Below are 20,397 nucleotides of genomic sequence, written 5' to 3'. Positions count from 1 at the left end.
CACAGCATCACTATGCAGGAAACAGAGCTGTTATGAATGAAATTCATGCATACCAAGCTTTTTTGACATTGTGTTCATGTGATTGCATAGCCGGGATCCACAATCCATTGTGTCTGGAAAAGGTAGGATGAATTGCATGTGCATGATCCAGCCTGCCCCTACTGGCCACCTGCAGTAAATGTACTGTGGGCAGTTGGCAAGTGGTTAAATGGGAATTTATTTACGTTTTACTACTAGCACAGTGTTTTTCAAACACCAAGTTATGGACCACTGGCCATGCTTAGAACATTGGATTGCCAATATGAAGTCACCCAGCCAGACGACATTAAAACCGGTCTATGAAAAAAAGGAGGATCATTTATTTTCAAATAAATGTAAGAGGGGCATGTAGGAGCATTGTTAGTAGTCAATATATTCTGTATAGTAAAACACAAAATAAATATAACAAAACTAGATTAAACAAGTTGCATAAAATGTGTTTGTATTTGTGAGCACTTGTTCACAACGCAAAAAAACAGCTACAATAGGTGTGCTGCCATTCATTGTTAATTTCACCCAAAACACATATATGGTGTTGATTTACCGAAAATGTATATGGGTATGGTAGCCAATCAGCTTCTAACTCCAGCTTGTTCAACTAAGCTTTGACAAAAAAAAACCTGGAAACTGATTGGTTTATATACAGAGTTGCACCAGATTTTGCACTCTCCAGTTTGTGCGCGGCAGAGCACCAGAATGCACAAAATAAAATGTTCTGTGCGTGAGCGTGTGCTGCGTTAAAAAAAAAAAAAAAAAAGAAAAAAAAGGGAACTTTGTTGAAGTGTATTTCTAGCCCATTTAAAGCGTGTTGTGGTGTGAATGCTACCTAGTAAATGCTAGCCGATTCGCCAGAAAGTCTCTCAAAAAACAAAACAAAAAAACCCCCGCAGACACTTACCTTGTGCAGTGCTTCTCTTTTTATTTGGAAGTTGAGGGGAATAGTCACTATAAAACAAAACAAACACATTCAAGCAGATCTGTCCAAAATATACAATATACATATATGTTATACTTACCTGCTCTGTGCAAGGCTTTTGCATAGAGCGGCTCTGATCCTCCTTTTCTGCCCCACTCCTCTTCGAGCGCCCCCATGGAGAGTCGATTTCCATGGGGGTACACGCCCAAGTCCCGCTGTGTCCATTGACACAGACAGCAGGACTCAGCCCACAGAAACCAGAAGTAATAAAATCCTCATCACTTCCAGGATCTTAGTAGCTAGGGGAGACCCAGCGACACCTGCCATGTGGATCCCGGGTCTGCAGGTTGGATAGAAGATACATTGAAGCATGGCAAGAAGGGGTCACACGGTGGAATGGGAGGGATGGGGGTGGCACGTTCAGTGGCCTGATTTACACACATTTTATATCGCAGCTTTGAGTTTGTGTAAAACTTCCTGCTGCTGCCAATGGATGACATGTCAGTGGCAGGGAAAGAGTTGAGGAAAGGACTGCCTCCAGGCGAGTCTGCTCTCAGTTTTTGCATTGCTATATCTGTCCTAAAGTTGGCAAATCAGACAGTTTAGAGTAAGGGGCCACACTTTTCAGATGTGTCTTGATGCTTTACTTGTATTTCCAAATGTATGCAACAAAAATTCAATTTTTAACCTGAGGAGCTGACAGCTTTTGTTTTATTTAGATGAGAACACGTTACAATGCGAGATTCCTGACATGGGTTCAAACACTGCAGCCCCAAAAAGGAAACCCCAGTGCTTGAAACATGTTGGTAAATTAGCACTAAATGCAAACAGAGTACCATTTTCACATTTGCTGGAACAGACCAAAAAAAAAAAAAGAGCCAACTTATTGCTAGTTATAAACATTACTCAATTGCATCTGTCTTATGGTTTTCATTTTAAAGCTACCCTGTATTGCTAAGAAAAGGCATCATTTGCAGAATCTATATCTCACCTTTGGTCGGAGTTACGATTTCTTGTCTGCTTGAAAAAAGATGAATGAGGAGGGGAAAAAAAAAAAAAAAAAATAATAAGTTTAGTTGTCCTAGAGTTAAGACATGGAATAAGCATTATTAACCACTTGCCGACCGCCTCACGCCGATGTACGTCATCAGAATGGCACGGGCAGGCATAAGCACATATATGTACGTCCTTTGCCTCCCGCGGGTCGGGGGCCCGATCGGGCCCCCGCCCGGTGCCTGCGGCGGTCGGTTTTCGTTCGGGAGCGATCCCGGACGAGGGGACGGCCATTCATTCATGGCCACCCCCTCGCGATCGCTCCCGACGAATGGAAATCCCCGGTGACATCACTTCCTCTCCTGTAATGTAAACACAGGAGAGGAAGTGATGTATTCTCTCCTCCGTGTCGGTATTTTTCGTTCCGACACGGAGGAGAGCGGATCAGTGAGTTGCACCAACACATCCCACACACAGTAGAACATGCCAGGCACACTCACACCCCCCCTTTACCCCCCGATCACCCCCCCAATTACCCCTGCCCCCCAGTCACAGTGACACCAATGTCATTTATTTTTTTTTTTTTTTTTTTTTTGCATTGGTGTCATTTGTGACTGTAATAACTGTTAGGGCAGTTAGGGTTAGCCCCCTTTAGTTCTAATGTACCCCCCTAACCCCCCCAATAAAGGTTTAACCCCGTGATCACCCCCCGTCGCCAGTGTCACTAAGGCTGGGTTCACATTGCAGCGGTTTATGAGAACGAATGTGATTCGCACCGCACTGCAGTGCAAATCACATCCGATCTCTGTGCGATTCGAGTTCAGCCATTCGCCGCACCCGCCGCACCCGCCGCAAATTCGCACGGGACCCTTTTTTTGGCCCGCAGCAGAATCGGATCGCATGGGTGTTCACACCATGCGATCCGAGTTTGCAGATCGCACTGCGATATGCGAACTGATCTGGGGGTGTCAGTAACATTTCACTGACACTCCCAGCAGTTCGCATAGGGCAGTGTGAACTGCCGCCGGGAGGCATGCGATGCGGGAACCCGCCGCGGATTCGCGGCGTTTCCGCATCGCTCCAGTGTGAACCCAGCCTAATAAGCGATCATTTTTCTGATCGCCGTATTAGTGTCACAGGTGACGCTAGTTAGGCAGGTAGGTATTTAGGTTCGCCGCAGCTTTTTATAGCGCTAGGGACCCCCATATACTACCGCATAAAGCCCCCTGATTGCCCCCTAGTTAACCCTTTCACCAGTGATCACCATATAACTGTTACAGGTGACGCTGGTTGGTTAGTTATTTTTTTATAGTTTCAGGGCACCCGCCATTTATTACCTAATAAAGGTTTAACCCCCTGATCACCCGGCAGGTGTCATTTGTGACTAATAACTGTTAGGGCAGTTAGGGTTAGCCCCCTTTAGTTCTAAGGTACCCCCCTAACCCCCCCAATAAAGGTTTAACCCCGTGATCACCCCCCGTCGCCAGTGTCACTAAGGCTGGGTTCACATTGCAGCGGTTTATGAGAACGGATGTGATTCGCACCGCACTGCAGTGCAAATCACATCCGATCTCTGTGCGATTCGAGTTCAGCTATACAGATAGTATGGCTGAATTCGTGTCGCACCCGCCGCAAACTCGCACGGGACCCTTTTTTTGGTCCGCAGCAGAATCGGATCGCATGGGTGTTCACACCATGCGATCCAAGTTTGCAGATCGCACTGCGATATGCGAACTGATCTGGGGGTGTCATTAACATTTCACTGACACTCCCAGCAGTTCGCATAGGGCAGTGTGAACTGCCGCCGGGAGGCATGCGATGCGGGAACCCGCCGCGCATTCGTGGCGTTCCCGCATCGCTCCAGTGTGAACCCAGCCTAATAAGCAATCGTTTTTCTGATCGCTGTATTAGTGTCACAGGTGACGCTAGTTAGGCAGGTAGGTATTTAGGTTCGCCGCAGCTTTTTATAGCGCCAGGGACCCCCATATACTACCGCATAAAGCCCCCTGATTGCCCCCTAGTTAACCCTTTCACCAGTGATCACCATATAACTGTTACAGGTGACGCTGGTTGGTTAGTTATTTTTTTATAGTTTCAGGGCACCCGCCATTTATTACCTAGTCTCACTAGTGTACCCCTAAATTTAGGGGTGTCTACTTTCTAAAATGGGGTCATTTGGGGGGGGGGGGTTTGTGCCATCTTGGCATTTTATGGCCTTCAAAACTGTAACGCCCTTAGAAAGCCTGAAGGCGGTGCTTGGTTTTTGGGGCCCCGTACGCGGCTAGGCTCCCAAAAAGTCCCACATATGTGGTATCCCCGTACTCAGGAGAAGCAGCAGAATTTATTTTGGGGTGTCATTTCACATATGCCCATGGCATGCGTGAGCAATATATCATTTAGTGACAACTTTGTGAAAAAAAAAAAAAGTTTGTAATTTTCCCGCAACTTGTGGCAAAATATAAAATATTCCATGGACTCAACATGCCTCTCAGCAAATAGCTTGGGGTGTCTACTTTCTAAAATGGGGTCATTTGTGGGGGTTTTGTGCCATCTTGGCATTTTATGGCCTTCAAAACTGTAATAGGTAGTGAGAAGTGAACTCAAAAAATTACGCCCTTAGAAAGCCTGAAGGCGGTGCTTGGTTTTCGGGGCCCCGTACGCGGCTAGGCTCCCAAAAAGTCCCACATATGTGGTATCCCCGTACTCAGGAGAAGCAGCAGAATTTATTTTGGGGTGTCATTTCACATATGCCCATGGCATGCATGAGCAATATATCATTTAGTGACAACTTTGTGAAAAAAAAAAAAAAAAAAAAAAAGTTTGTAATTTTCCCGCAACTTGTGGCAAAATATAAAATATTCCATGGACTCAACATGCCTCTCAGCAAATAGCTTGGGGTGTCTACTTTCTAAAATGGGGTCATTTGTGGGGGTTTTGTGCCATCTTGGCATTTTATGGCCTTCAAAACTGTAATAGGTAGTGAGGCGTGAAATCAAAAATTGACGCCCTTAGAAAGCCTGAAGGCGGTGCTTGGTTTTCGGGGCCCTGTACGCGGCTAGGCTCCCAAAAAGTCCCACATATGTGGTATCCCCGTACTCAGGAGAAGCAGCAGAATTTATTTTGGGGTGTCATTTCACATACGCCCATAGCATGTGTGAGCAATATATCATTTAGTGACAACTTTGTGTAAAAAAAAAAAAAAAATTTTTTTTTTTGTCATTATTCAATCGCTTGAGGCAAAAAAATAAAATATTCAATGGGCTCAACATGCCTCTTATCAATTTCCTTAGGGGGTCTACTTTCCAAAATGGGGTCATTTGGGGGGGTTTTGTACTGCCCTGTCATTTTAGCACCTCAAGAAATGAGATAGGCAGTCGTAAACTAAAAGCTGCGTAAATTCCAGAAAACGTACCTTAGTTTGTAGATGTGACAACTTTTGCGCAAACCAATAAATATACAATTATTGACTTTTTTTTTACCAAAGACATGTGGCTGAATACATTTTGTCCTAAATGTATGACTAAAATTGAGTTTATTGGATTTTTCTAATAACAAAAAGTAGAAAATATCATTTTTTTTCAAAATTTGCGGTCTTTTTACGTTTATATCGCAAAAAATAAAAATCGCAGAGGCAATCAAATACCATCAAAAGAAAGCTCTATTTGTGGGAAGAAAAGGACGCAAATTTTGTTTGGGTACAACATTGCATGACCGCGCAATTACCAGTTAAAGCAGCGCAGTGCCAAAGTGTAAAAAGACCTCTGGTCATTTACCAGCAAAATGGTCCGGTCTGAAAGTGGTTAATCATACTTTTTAACGGGAAGTCCTTTTAGAACTAAAGTTTAGAGTAGTGGTCTCTAAACTGCAGCCATCTGCTTGCTTTTAATTCACAGACAATGGGGCACAGTTTCTCTCAATGACACCAAAGATGGGGCATTGTTTATCCCAACTAATGCAGGGCCATTTTCTACTTCCAATGGCCACAGTCTGGCCCTCCTAAAGTCTGAAGGACAGCAAACCGGCCATTTGTTAAGAAAAAGTTTGGTTTAGAGCATAAAATAGGCTACAAATCATGGGGCCCCATAGAAGAATGTTAATGGGGCCCGCTGTGACACCTGGCAATGACAAATGTGACAATGATCTTAAGAAAAGTATGCCTAAAGGACAAGTGTCAGCAGATCTGTCATCAGTCAGTACACTTCTAGGGACCAGTGCTGTGTACAGAAATTATCAGGTAAGAAGGGGGGGGGGGGGGGGCAACAGCGCAGGGAATTACTACTATGTTCACATTCGCTCAGTCTTCAACATTTCTAATTTCAAGCTCTCAGTGGAAATGCTAAACCCCACCAGTTATCAAGTGCTAAAATAGGCAGTCTGGTAACCCATAAAGAACATAAAAAGTATTTAAAGCGGAGGTCCACCCTAAAGTGGACCTTCCGCTCATTGGAATCCTCCCCCCCTCCGGCGCCACAATTGGCACCTTTCAGGGGGGTGCAGGTACCTGTACAGTACAGGTATCTGCACCCACTTCCGGCATGGCTATCTGCGGAAAGGGGCGTAGATCTACGCCCCTTTCCGAAAGTCCCCCGCTGCCTGCTGGGAAACACACAGATCCCAGAGGCAGCGGGACCATCCTTATTGCGCAGCGCGACTCGCGCATGCGCAGTAGGGAACCGGGAAATGAAGCCGAAAGGCTCCACTTCCTGATTCCCATACCCAAGATGGCGGCGGCAGCACCCGAGAGACGATCGAGAGATCGGCTTCGGGTGCCGACATCGCGGGCGCGCTGGGCGGGTATGTGTCCTTATTTTAAAAGTCAGCAGCTGCAGTATTTGTAGCTGCTGGCTTTTAAAAAATAAAATAAAAAAAAAAAAAAGGCGGAACTCCCGGCGGACTCCTGCTTTAAAAGCAGCGTTTCACTCAAAAGTAGATTTGTAGCTGCGGACTTTTACATTTGGGGGGGGGGCTGGAGCTCCTCTAAGTAAAATACTTTTGAACAACATACAGTGAGAAACTGTGACCAATATTACAATGCCTTCTTTACCGATGGTCCAGTTCCAAATGATGTCGATGGATTTTCTGATGATCCAGAGCTATCCGTGTCTGCAAGAATGTAAGACATGTTTACTGTACAAAGATATATAATGCCATATCCTAACAGCTGGTTACTAACAAAAAACTGTTTGGCATGACCAATACAACTATCTAAAAACAGCATATATAGAAATTAAAGTATCAATACAAATGTTAAATCCGTAAGGTGTCCCCCCAAGAAGCTGTCAAGTTATTTTGCTCAGCAACCAAAGCACAGATCACAACAGGATCAAGTGCCAATGAACTAGGTCTTCTGATGGATTCCATAAGGATTCGAAATTTGTAGTGATACTTCATCTTTAAAAAGGCACAAATTTTATTATAAGATTTTGACCACTAATATGTTGTTACCAAACCACAAAATTGTGGACCACTGGCAATTCCTAGAACACTTATGCACGGTATGCAGTCACCCAGCAATACACCCAAAAAAAAAAAAAAAAAAAGAAGAAGATGATAATCTGGGTTACAGTAGGTTTTAACTGCTTAGATATACTGCGGCAGGGCAGCCACTCTGTGCCGGATCACATACGTAGTACGTGATCTGACACTTCCGCGTTTGGGACACGTGCCGCCGGGGACCCGTTCCCGCTGTGGTTAGACACAGCGGAGACCAATCAGTGGGTCTGCTGGGACCCGCCGATCGCTCAGGAGAAAGGCAGACCCGTCGTTCTGCCTATGTAAAGAAGGCAGACCGCCATTCTGAGAGGGAAATGTGCTGATGCTGTGTTTCTGCTAAGCAGGAGCACAGATCTTTACATTCCCCCAGTCAAAGCACCTCCTACAGTTAGTAATCACTCCTAGGGAACACATTAACCCTTTGATCGCCCCCGTTAACCCCTTTCCTGCCACTGTCATTAGTACAGTGGCAGTGCATATTTTAGTACTGATCACTGTATTGGTGTCAGTTAATTATCCAATTTGTCCGCCGCAATATTGCAGTATAAGTCGCTGATCGCCGCCATTACTAATTATATATATATATATATATATATATATATATATATATATATATATATATATATATATATATATATATATATATATATAAAATTTGACAAATAATCCATAGTTTGTAGACGCTATAACTTCTGTTCACACCAATATACGCTTATTGGGATTTTTTTTTTTAACCAAAAATATGTAGCGGAATACATATTGGTCTTACTGGGAATGTTTTATAGCAAAGTTTTTTTTTTTCTCAAAATTGCAGGTTTTCCGCATATAGCGTGGGGGGGGGGGAACGCATGGGTAATCAAATCCCACCAAAAGACAGATTTGTGGGGGGGAAAAGGACACAAAAATTGTATGTGGGTAAAGCGTTGTATGCCTGCGCAATTGTCAAAGTAACGCAGTGGTTAAGAATATTATCTTTTTACTCATCATACACAGACACACGCAAGTACGTACCTTGTTCAGCGTTTTTTTTCCCCCGTGGAGAGGAATAGTTACTATAAAAAGATACAATATTAAAATATTAAAAATTTACCATTATACATAAAATATCACTTTAGGACTAGGCCAACCTGGAGCAAAAAATACATGATGCCAAATATGAATGCCCAGCAATATCAAGAACTTTGGTTTGTTGAAATCTATAGGGAATATAGAGTGGTTTTGTACATTTTTTATTGCAGTCAGGACCCAAAAAACAGATTTTTTTTTTTTTAATAATGCATATTAGTCTGCAGTCTTTACTGCAATGAGGTGTAGCTATAGTCTTCTTAAAATCATTAGCATGAGCAGGTTTCAGCTGTGCTGAAAAAAGTCCCATGCTTTTAGAATTAAGTAGATGTGGTTTATAAAGAATAGCAGATACAGCAGGGTTTACTCCACACTTGACTCTGCATGAAATACAGGATGTGGTATGGAGCATTGCAGACAACATCCTGTGACTAGAGAAGAGGGTTCTGTTTTTAGCATTCATTTAAATGCAAGCTTTGCTTGCTTCGAAATCCTAACGCAAGTGAAGGGTTCAGCACAGTTGTAAGGCACACTGCGTTTACAGTTTAATTTTTTTTTAAAGAACTACTCTTAAAGTACTGAACACTGCACTTGTTCCAGTTAAGGTTTGTAATGTGGTTTGAAAATAAAATGCAATTTCTATTTCTGTCAGTGCCAACTGTAGCTCCACCCCAGGCAGAAGGCCAAATTATGGGCTTTCCTATTGGAGGATGTACAGGCAGCAGTGAAGCCATGCCCTACTCTATGCCCTGAAGTCCCCCTTGTGTTTGGCCTCCTCAGTCCTTCTTGCACCAATATAACACTGGGCCCACAACATCCAGATAATCTAGAGATAACTACTACAATAGCATCTGTATTGTGAGTGATGGCAGCTGGAGCGCAGCACCGCCATTAACAAAAAACACAAGCTGGCACCTACTACAATTGTCTAAGAGAGACTAGTGTTGTAATGGTTGTTGGCTTGTGTTCTTGTGAGTGACAGTGCTGCTTTCTGATTGCGGTCATTCACAACCCAAGTCACCAGTTACTACTGCAGTCCTCTCCTCTGAACTAGCTGAAGGCTGCAAGAGGTTAAGGGATTAGGCTTTTATCACTACAAAGGAAGCAGAGGAAGCACAGGCTGCATGGCAAGCAGGAATGCAGATGTACATAGGAGGCGGGCTGTGCAAGCTCTGTGTGCACCCTCTACCACTGTACGCTACCAATCAGAAGTTCATCTTCCTGCTCCAGTGTGGCTGGATAGCGACAGGTGGAGGGGTGGGAGAGCAAGCCCACCACGCAGCTCACCAGCCCCTGCACAGAATTCAATGGAGACAAGTGCTATGAATTTATCAAGCTTTTTAAAACTTCTGATGAGAAATCTTTAAAGTGGAAGTAAACTCCCCTATCGTTTTCAGCCAAGGAAGCTGCCATCTTTGCCTCTGTTTAATCTTCAACTGCTATGGTGCTGCACATGTGATTTGTTATGACACCAGCCATTGGATGGTTTGATAGTTTGGCTGAGAGCACAGCCAATGTGCAGTTAGCATTCCCGGCATGCTGTTTAAATCCATGGGTTTACTTCCACTTTAAAAACAGCAATATGGCTGTGGTAAGGTCATACCGCTGCTTTATAATCCAACCCAAATCAGTGATCCATCCCTTATAAAATGGCCAGAAGCAAGCTGGGAACCCTTTGCAAAGTATTACATTTGTAGAATAAAGACTGTACATAATTAGTGACAAAAACAGAAACACAATAACTCAAACACTTAAAGTAAAGGAAATCTACTAAAACAAACCCAAATATCCATGGCGTGGATATTTGGGTTGATTTCCTTTACTTTGATGCATTATTGAATTCTTTTTAGTGATACAGTGCAAATCCTTGCCAATGTACTGGCAATCCTAACATCTCAGCCTTTTCCCTACTACTAGGTTGTCGGTTATCCATGCGGGTGTGTCCCCGGGTATCTCTTGTAGCTATGAGCATCTAAGCAGTTCTGTAACAGTTCTGAGGCTTACACCTGGTGTATCTAGCAAAGCGGCCCAAAATCTGTCAAATTTCCCAGGATTCCCCCTATGCTGATATATGTATTTTTCCATGATAAGAGTATTATCCATGTGTTGAATCCAGGATTTAACCATTGGCAATGTGGCAGATTTCCAGCTAATAAGTATTGTTTTCTTAGCTTGAAGCAATGCTCTGGCGAAAGCCATCCCTCTGGAATTGCCCCCTCCAGTACACCTAGAAGGCAACCTAGTGGATCAAGAGGGACATTTGTTTGAAATACCTGGTTGAGTGTGGCCAGGACATCCGTTCAATATCTATGGAGTTTGGGGCAATGCCAAAAGGAGATGTAGCAGGTCACCCGGCACTAATTTTACACTTGCCACACAACGCGTTGAGTAATTTGGCCATTTTATGGCGTTTTACTGGGGTATAGTGTGCTCTCAACAGGATATATACCATATTTATCGGTGTATAACACGCACCCCAAGTTTAGGTGGGCAGTTTAAGGAAAAATTAGGATTTTTTGTACGCATCGTAAAATCCCTTTCTCTGTACTTCACCGACTGACAGAGCTCCTTTCTTATATCATCGGGTTGTTACGCCACCTTCAGGAGAGGACTAGGCAGAACATGTTAATACGTTATAATAAAACTAGAACTTTCTAGTTTTTCCCAAGGGGCGGTCCCTTAGGTAACAACCCCCCAAGCCTGCTACTGCAGCCTCAGTACTTCACCAAGCAGTATAACATAAAAAATAAAAAAAATATAGGAGGGGAGGGTGCTGTGTTAGTCGGTGAACTACAGAGAAAAGGATTTTACGGCGAGTAGAAAAATAAAAATAAAAAATAAAATCCTACACTCGACTGACAGCTCCTTTCTTATACCATCGGGACTTTCCCAAGCAGTGCCAAAACCGAGGGGTGGAAAACAGCATAAAAACGTCACCCACAATGGCATGTGGGAATCAGAAACTTCACTCACAAAAAAGTGTGGGAATAGCAAGAAACTGCTATAACCAAAAAAAAAAAAAAAAAGTGCTCCTCAATCCGGGAGTCACTACCTACAGACCGCGTCAAAACCTGCAGTAGACCAAGTCACCGCTTTACACACTTGAGCAACAGACACTTGATGCCGGAAGGACCACCACGTTCCAATTGCCCTGGTGGAGTGGGCCGTGACCAGAAAGGGGGGGCACTTGCCCCTTCAAGGCGTAGGCCTGTACCACAATCTTGTCTGATCCACCTGGAAATGCCTTTTTTAGGCCCAGCTACCAAAACAAACAAGTAATCTGACTTCGGAAAGGGAGCCGTAGCAGACAAATACACCAACAGAGCCCAGACCACATCCAGGGAATGGAGGGCCACCTCCTTAGGATGTGTCAGTTTAGGACACAGATGGTAACAATGTCTTCATTGATGTGGAACGCCGAAACCACCTTCGGCAGAAAAGAAGGTTGCGGACGCAACACCACCTTATCCTTGTGGATAACCAGATAGGGCGACTTGCAAGACCAGGCCGCCAGTTCCGAAACCCTCCTGGGCGAGGTAATGGCCACTATGAAAGACAACTTTCTGGGAAAGGGTCAACAGAAGGATCTCTGATATTTTCAAACAGCGGTTTTGAAGCGCGGATGACACCAGGTTCAGATCCCACGGGGCAACTGTGGACGCACTGGAGGAACAACATGTCGGACCCCTTGAACAAAAGTGCTCACTAGAGAGTGAGAAGCCAGGGGGGGTCACTGAAAAAGGACAGCCAAAGCTGATATTTGTCCTTTAAGCCAATTTTTGGTCTACTCCCTACTGTAAAAACAGCAGGATCCTGGATATAGAGTAGGAGCGCAGACGCCAACCTTTCTCCTCACACATGGAGATGTAGGCCTTCCAGGTATGATATCTTTCGAGAAGATTACTTCCATGCTAATCACTGAGTCCAAAAGACCTTGGTTCTCAATAGCCATGCCTTTAAAACCAGCGATGGTAAAGCAGGATGGCAAATTGGACTTTGATACAGCAGGTCCTCTCGTAACGGCGTCCGCCACCAGGCGCACTAGGTCTGCGTACCAGGGACGCTGGGGCCAATCTGGGGCCCAATCAGTATTACTGGAATCCCCTCAGCCTCCACTCTGCAGAGCAGACGTGGTAACAGTTTCAGCAAAGGCCTAGATCAGCTGGTACTGATCCCACGGAACCACCAGCGCATCTGCCAAGGAACTCTTGTCCTGAACACGAATCTTGGCACCTTCCGATTGAGATGGGAGGCCAGAAGATCCACGTCTGGTGTGCCCCATCGCAAGGCATAGTAGCCTGAACACCTCCGGATGCAACGCCCATTCTCCTGGGTCCAGCATCTGGTGACTTAGGTAATCCACCTGCCAGTTCTCCACTCCCGGGATGTAAATGGCCGATAGGGCCGGTACATGTCGCTCTGCCCACTGAAGGTAAAGACTCGGGGGGGGGGGGGGGGGGGGGGGGCTCATGCCAAGCCAAAAGGCGAGAGCCACAAACTGGGAGTGGGCTTCCCCAACTGCAAATAGCAGAATGTGCAGGTACGCATCCTGGATGTCCAAAGACGCCAGGGAGTACCCTTGGTGGAGTGCAGCGACTACTGAGCAAACCAATTCAATTCTGAACCTCTGTACTTTTACAAAGTAATTGAGGGCCTTTAGGTCCAAAATTGGACACACCCCTTCCTTTTTGGGGACAACAGATCTGAGTAGAACCCCTGGAAACGTTCCGACTCCGGAACAGGTATTATCAGCCCACGACTCAGCAGGTCCCTTATTGCCCCCAACAGGGCCTCCCGGCGAGCCGGGATTACGGGTATGCTGGGAGGGGAAGAATCTGTTTTGTGGCCAAGAGAGAAACTATCTTGTAGCCGGAGGAAATCAGATCACAGACCCATTGGTTGGACAGCTGAGAGGCCCACCGGGCTGCAAACTCCCAAAGGCGACCCCTTCCACCCGTGTTGCGGGCAGGGTGCAAACCTTCATGCGGTAGCACTTTTGCTCGCAGGCTTGCGGTTCCAGGGAAGCCTTTGTCCGTCAGAGGTCATCCTGTTGGGCTGGGGAAGATTAGCCGAAGCCCCATGCAGACAAAAAAGCCGTTTGTGAGCGGAAAGAGGGCCCTTGCCTACGGCGTGGCTCCTTAGCCTTCCTGGCATGTGGGAGTAGTGTACTCTTACCACCTGTGGAATTTTAACCACTTGCCGACTGCCGCACGACGATATATGTCGACAGAATGGCACGGGCAGGCATATGGGCCTTTTATATACGTCCCTGCCTTCCCGCGGGTGGTGGGCCCGATCGGGCCCCCCCCCCCCCGGTGCCTGCGGCGGTCGGTATTCGTTCGGGAGCGATCCGGGATGAGGGGGCGGCCATTCATTCATGGCCACCCCCTCGCGATCGCTCCCGACGAATAGAAATGCTCCGTGACATCACTTCCTCTCCTGTAATGTAAACACAGGAGAGGAAGTGATGTAATCTCTCCTCCGTGTCGGTATTTTTCGTTCCGGCACCGAGGAGAGAGGATCGGTGAGTTGCACCAACACACTACACGTACAGTAGAACATGCCAGGCACACTCACACCCCCCCCCCCCCCCAATTACCCCTGCCCCCCCAGTCACAGTGACACCAATTGCATTTTTTATATATTTTTTTTGCATTGGTGTCATTTGTGACTGTAATAACTGTTAGGGCAGTTAGGGTTAGCCCCCTTTAGTTCTAATGTACCCCCCTAACCCCCCCAATAAAGGTTTAACCCCGTGATCACCCCCCGTCGCCAGTGTCACTAAGGCTGGGTTCACATTGCAGCGGTTTATGAGAACGGATGTGATTCGCACCGCACTGCAGTGCAAATCACATCCGATCTCTGTGCGATTCGAGTTCAGCCATACAGATAGTATGGCTGAATTCGTGTCGCACCCGCCGCAAACTCGCACGGGACCCTTTTTTTGGTCCGCAGCAGAATCGGATCACATGGGTGTTCACACCATGCGATCCGAGTTTGCAGATCGCACTGCGATATGGGAACTGATCTGGGGGTGTCATTAACATTTCACTGACACTCCCAGCAGTTCGCATAGGGCAGTGTGAACTGCCGCCGGGAGGCATGCGATGCGGGAACCCGCCGCGGATTTGTGGCGTTCCCGCATCGCTCCAGTGTGAACCCAGCCTAATAAGCGATCATTTTTTCTGATCGCTGTATTAGTGTCACAGGTGACGCTAGTTAGGCAGGTAGGTATTTAGGTTCGCCGCAGCTTTTTATAGCGCCAGGGACCCCCATATACTACCGCATAAAGCCCCCTGATTGCCCCCTAGTTAACCCTTTCACCAGTGATCACCATATAACTGTTACAGGTGACGCTGGTTGGTTAGTTATTTTTTTTATAGTTTCAGGGCACCCGCCATTTATTACCTAGTCTCACTAGTGTACCCCTAAATTTAGGGGTGTCTACTTTGCAAAATGGGGTCATTTGGGGGGGGGGGGTTTGTGCCATCTTGGCATTTTATGGCCTTCAAAACTGTAACGCCCTTAGAAAGCCTGAAGGCGGTGCTTGGTTTTCGGGGCCCCGTACGCGGCTAGGCTCCCAAAAAGTCCCACATATGTGGTATCCCCGTACTCAGGAGAAGCAGCAGAATTTATTTTGGGGTGTCATTTCACATATGCCCATGGCATGCGTGAGCAATATATCATTTAGTGCCAACTTTGTGAAAAAAATAAATAAATAAAAAAGTTTGTAATTTTCCCGCAACTTGTGGCAAAATATAAAATATTCCATGGACTCAACATGCCTCTGAGCAAATAGCTTGGGGTGTCTACTTTCTAAAATGGGGTCATTTGTGGGGGTTTTGTGCCATCTTGGCATTTTATGGCCTTCAAAACTGTAATAGGTAGTGAGAAGTGAAATCAAAAGGCTCCCAAAAAGTCCCACATATGTGGTATCCCCGTACTTGGGAGAAGCAGCAGAATTTATTTTGGGGTGTCATTTCACATATGCCCATAGCATGTGTGAGCAATATATCATTTAGTGACAACTGTGAATGACAAAAAAAAAATTTTTTTTTTTTTTTTTTACAATCGCTTGAGGCAAAAAAATAAAATATTCAATGGGCTCAACATGCCACTTATCAATTTCCTTAGGGGGTCTACTTTCCAAAATGGGGTCATTTGGGGGGGTTTTGTACTGCCCTGCCATTTTAGCACCTCAAGAAATGAGATAGGCAGTCGTAAACTAAAAGCTGCGTAAATTCCAGAAAACGTACCTTAGTTTGTAGATGTGACAACTTTTGCGCAAACCAATAAATATACAGTTATTTACTTTTTTTTTTTACCAAAGACATGTGGCTGAATACATTTTGGCCTACATGTATGACTAAAATTGAGTTTATTGGATTTTTCTAATAACAAAAAGTAGAAAATATCATTTTTTTTTCCAAAATCTGTGGTCTTTTTACGTTTATATCGCAAAAAATAAAAATCGCAGAGGCAATCAAATACCATCAAAAGAAAGCTCTATTTGTGGGAAGAAAAGGACACAAATTTTGTTTGGGTACAACATTGCATGACCGCGCAATTACCAGTTAAAGTAGTGCAGTGCCAAATTGTAAAAAGACCTCTGGTCATTGACCAGCAAAATGGTCCGGTCTGAAAGTGGTTAATAATATCTAATGATGCTCCAATGAGCCGCTCGCCAAGGGTAGATCAGTCAGGGCTTTTTTTTTTGGATGCTTGGTCGGCTGACCAGCATTTTAGCCAAATAGTGAATAGTGAATAGAGAATAAATAGATTTTTTTTCCCCTTAGAGTTTCGTAGCTTCAGGCTTCAAGCTACAAAATGCTCAGGTGTGAATGGGGCCTAAATGTTTGAATTATTGTTATTTCTGTTTGATTGATCGATGGGTGAGTTTAGCAGTGCTAGACAATAACATAACTATACAGGCATCTCCAGGTGCTTACTGTAAAGCTGGCTATACACTATGTGACAATGAGAGGAACGGTCACTGAGAAGATAGGAAAATGTGACACAGGATTTGCATTAAGGGTTAATGCAATGTTCCAGACTAGTGTTTGAGCAGAGAAAGCTGTATTTTTGGCTTTCCCTGGATTCTGTAGTTTTGGATCAGAAGTTTTAATCTTGTGTCTGGGATTTACAGGGATCTGCAATCTGTCCGAGTACAAAGGTGTGCAGGGTAGTTATATATTCAGGTCTGAGGACAGCTTCCAGTTTTGAGTCCGCTCCCAGTGTGCGAGATGGAAGGTCTCACCCAGTGGTCAGAGGATCCCCAGACAGAAGCCAAGGGACAGAGGGTCTCGCCGAGGGGACAGAGATCACATTCCAGGAGTCAGGTCGGCTCCTACTGGGGTGCCAGGAGAGACTTAATCCATAGGCCAGAATTGGGCCGTGCAGCAGGGGGCGCTGCGACTGAAAGAGCCAAGTGAGCCAGGCGAGCTGGACAACAGTCAAAAGAGCAGAGATGCCAATGACAAGACACATCATTTTCATTTGTGCATAATGATGTAGAAAAACCCCTGCGTAGTATACATTTTTATTTCAATTAAGTGTGCCACACATTAAAGTGTGCTGCCATGCACTTAAATGCAGTTTTGGCTGGCAAAAACATTGAAAAAGCACCTAACTCTGAGTTTTTTCTCCAATACCACAGCTACTAGAATGTTTTGCTTTTCTAATCATTAGTGGGTCAACGTGGACAATCATTTTCAACCTCAGTGACCAGAAAATTTGAAGGAGCAGGATGGAATATTTTTCTTGAAGAAACAAATATCTAATAGTGTATACAAACTCATCGGCTACTTTAATAGGTTGCTAGTAGCAGGTTGGACCCCATTTCCCAATAGAACTGCCTTCATTTTTTGTGCCAAAGATTCAGCAAGGTTTTGGAAACATTCCTGAGATTTTGGTCCATTTGGACATGATAGCATGATGCAGATTGTCAGTTGCACATCCATGATGCAAATCTCCCATTCCACCGCATCCCAAAGGTGCTCTATTGGATTGAGATTTGGTGACTGTGGAGGCCATTGAAGTACAGATGATTTGAGCTTTGTGACATGGTGCATTATCCTGCTGGAGCCATAGCGTAAAGGGATGGACATGGCCATCAGCAATACTCAGGTAGGCCGCAGTGTTTAAAACGATGCTCAATTGGTACTAAGGGGCCCAAAGTGTGCCAACAAAATATCCTTCACATAACCAGCCTGAACCGTTGATACAAAGCAGGATGGATCCATGCTTTCATGTTTACACCAAATTCTGACCCTAGCTGAATGTTTCAGCTGAAAACAAGGCTCAGACCAGTCTACGTTTTTCCTCTCCAACTGTCCAATTTTGGCAAGTCTGTTTTGGTAGCCTCAATTTCCTGTTCTTAGCTGACAGGAGTGGCACTCTGTGTGGTCTTCTGCTGCTGTAACCCATCTGCTTCAAGCTTTGATGTGTTGTGCATTCAGAGATGGTACTCTGCCTACTTTGGTTGGAACGAGTGGTTATTTGAGTTACTGTTGCCTTTCCATCATCTCAAACCAGTCTGTCCATTCTCCTTTGACATCAACAAGGCATTTTCCTCCACACAACTGACGCTACCTGGATATTTTCTCTTTTGCAGACCATTCTCTGTAAACCCTAGAGATGGTTGTACATGAAAATCCCAGTAGATCAGCAGGTTTTTCAAATAGACAAGCCTGCCAACAACCATGCCATGTTCAAAGTCACTCAAATTCCCTTTCACCCCCATTCTGATGCCCAGTTTAAACTTCAGCAAGTCGCCTTTACCACATTTAGATACAGAGTTGCTGCCATACAATTGGCCGACTAGCAGTTTGTGTTACCAATCAACTAAACAGGTGTACCTAATAAAGTGGTTGTTAAGTGTAGTTCTTATTTGGTAAAGTTCATTCATTCCAAAATGGAATGTTTAAAAGCCAGCAAAATTTTGAAGCTCTACCAAAGACATTCATCAAGCCGTTGAATGCACTAAGAACTTTTGTACAAACTTTGATTTGAAAATCTACTAGCTGGTGGTTAGCTTTAGCCCCTTACCCAATAGTACTCATGAATCAGCTGTCTGCATTTTTATTTTTTTATTTTTTTTACACCAATCACTATTGTTACAGAAAGATAAAGCTGGTGGAAGTGATATCAGCCCAATGTGTAGACAAGTGTACTTGGATGGTATACACATTTACATACTCATCTGTATCAATAAAAAAAGATGTTGTCTTCATTGGCCCTTTTGCATGGGTAAGCTTTTACTGACATGTGGCAAGTTTGGTAATAGTTTACAGGTAAATACCTGCAGATTACAATATCTGTGGCCAATTTCGGTGAGGGAGAAGAAGTTGTACCAGTTACTGCACATCTGCAAAACTGCCCATGCAGTAGGAGTTTTGAGGCTGCCATAGAATGATTTCTACACGACTAGGCAAAAGATTAAATCATTCACTGAAACCATTTTTTTATTTTTTTTTAACTTTCGATGGTTACAAATACATCGTTACCAAACCACTCTGTCACCAGGACAGAAAGCGAAAGATATTACCACTACGAAGACAAAAAAAATAAAAAAAATGTAAATCAAAATCTTACCGTGGAGTAGATGTACGTGTCCTCTTCACCTTAAAGATAGTAGAAAGATTAATGATCAAGTGTCTTTGAAAAGTTCCTGCAGGATTTAGTCATTACACTACAACACGCATTCCTATGCAACAGAAAATAAGTATTCCTATTAACCACCTCAATGCACTTACCGTATATACTCGAGTATAGGCCGACCCGAGTATAAGCCGAGGCCCCCAATTTACCCCCAAAAAACTGGAAAACTTATTGACTCGTGTATAAGCCGAGGGTGAGACATGGCTGTCCATCCCTGTGTGTCCGTCCATCCATCCCTGTGTGTGTGTCCATCCATCCCTGTGTGTGTATCCATCCATCCATCCATGTGTGTGTGTGTGTGTGTGTGTGTGTGTGTGTGTGTGTGTGTGTGTGTGTGTATCCATCCATCCCTGTGTGTGTGTGTGTGTGTGTGTGTGTGTATCCATCCATCCATCCATCCATCCCTGTGTGTGTGTGTATCCATCCGTGTGTGTGTGTGTGTGTGTGTATCCATCCGTGTGTGTGTGTGTGTGTGTGTATCCATCCGTGTGTGTGTGTGTGTGTGTGTGTGTGTGTGTGTGTGTGTGTGTGTGTGTGTGTGTGTGTGTGTGTGTGTGTGTGTGTGTGTGTGTCCGTGCAGCCTTGTGTGTGTGTCCAGCCTACCTGTGTCCCAAGCCTCCGTCCCGAGCCTCCTCCGTCCCGTGCCGTGCCTCCCCCGTGCCGTGCCTCCCCCGTCCCGTGCCTCCCCCGTCCCGTGCCTCCCCCGTCCCGTGCCTCCCCCGTCCCGTGCCGATGGATCGCCGCTCTTCTCGGCGGCCATTCTACAATTCAAAATTCCGCCTCCGCCTGTGATAGGCGGAACACTCAATTTCCCAGCAGCCTGTGTTCCGCCTATCACAGACATCCTCTCATACTCGTCCGTAGTATGAGAATGAGCGGATGTCCGTGATAGGCGGAACACTGACTGCTGGGAAATTCAGTGTTCCGCCTATCACAGGCGGAGGCGGAGAAGGAGGCGCGGCTTTTGAAAATTAATGTCCGCCGTCTGTCTGCTCGATACGCTGATCGAGCAGTCAGACAGCGGCGACTCGAGTATAAGCCGAGGGGGCACTTTCAGCCTCAAAAAAGAGGCTGAAAATCTCGGCTTATACTCGAGTATATACGGTACACCCCCCTTCCTGACCAGACCAATTTTCAGTGCTCTCATAGTTTGAATGACAATTTGTCATGCAACACTGTACCCATATGAAACTTGTGTCCTTTTTTCCCCCACACAAATAGAGCTTTCTTTT

General features: G+C 45.1%; 1 protein-coding gene across 2 annotated transcripts in view; it reads right to left on the bottom strand.

Annotated features, from left to right (window-relative positions):
* The window catches only part of LOC143984011 (uncharacterized), a 75,052-nt gene that overhangs the window by 17,012 nt on the left and 37,643 nt on the right, over nucleotides 1–20,397 (bottom strand). Inside the window, exons 9-13 of one of the 2 annotated variants that reach the window (XM_077484268.1) lie at nucleotides 19,100–19,128; nucleotides 8,453–8,493; nucleotides 6,993–7,051; nucleotides 1,947–1,975; nucleotides 938–984 (exon numbers count right to left, since the gene is read on the bottom strand). In XM_077484268.1, coding sequence (XP_077340394.1) covers nucleotides 938–984; nucleotides 1,947–1,975; nucleotides 6,993–7,051; nucleotides 8,453–8,493; nucleotides 19,100–19,128 — 205 coding nt within the window. The remainder of the gene's footprint in view (nucleotides 1–937; nucleotides 985–1,946; nucleotides 1,976–6,992; nucleotides 7,052–8,452; nucleotides 8,494–19,099; nucleotides 19,129–20,397) is intronic. The other variant, XM_077484269.1, reaches the window with a different exon arrangement.

The sequence above is a fragment of the Lithobates pipiens genome, unplaced genomic scaffold (assembly GCF_037356315.1).
Source record: "Lithobates pipiens isolate NorthernLeopardFrog02 unplaced genomic scaffold, aLitPip1_a1.2 Scaffold_16, whole genome shotgun sequence".
Classification (NCBI taxonomy): Eukaryota; Metazoa; Chordata; class Amphibia; order Anura; family Ranidae; genus Lithobates; species Lithobates pipiens.
This window is presented reverse-complemented; position numbering and strand designations above follow the sequence as displayed.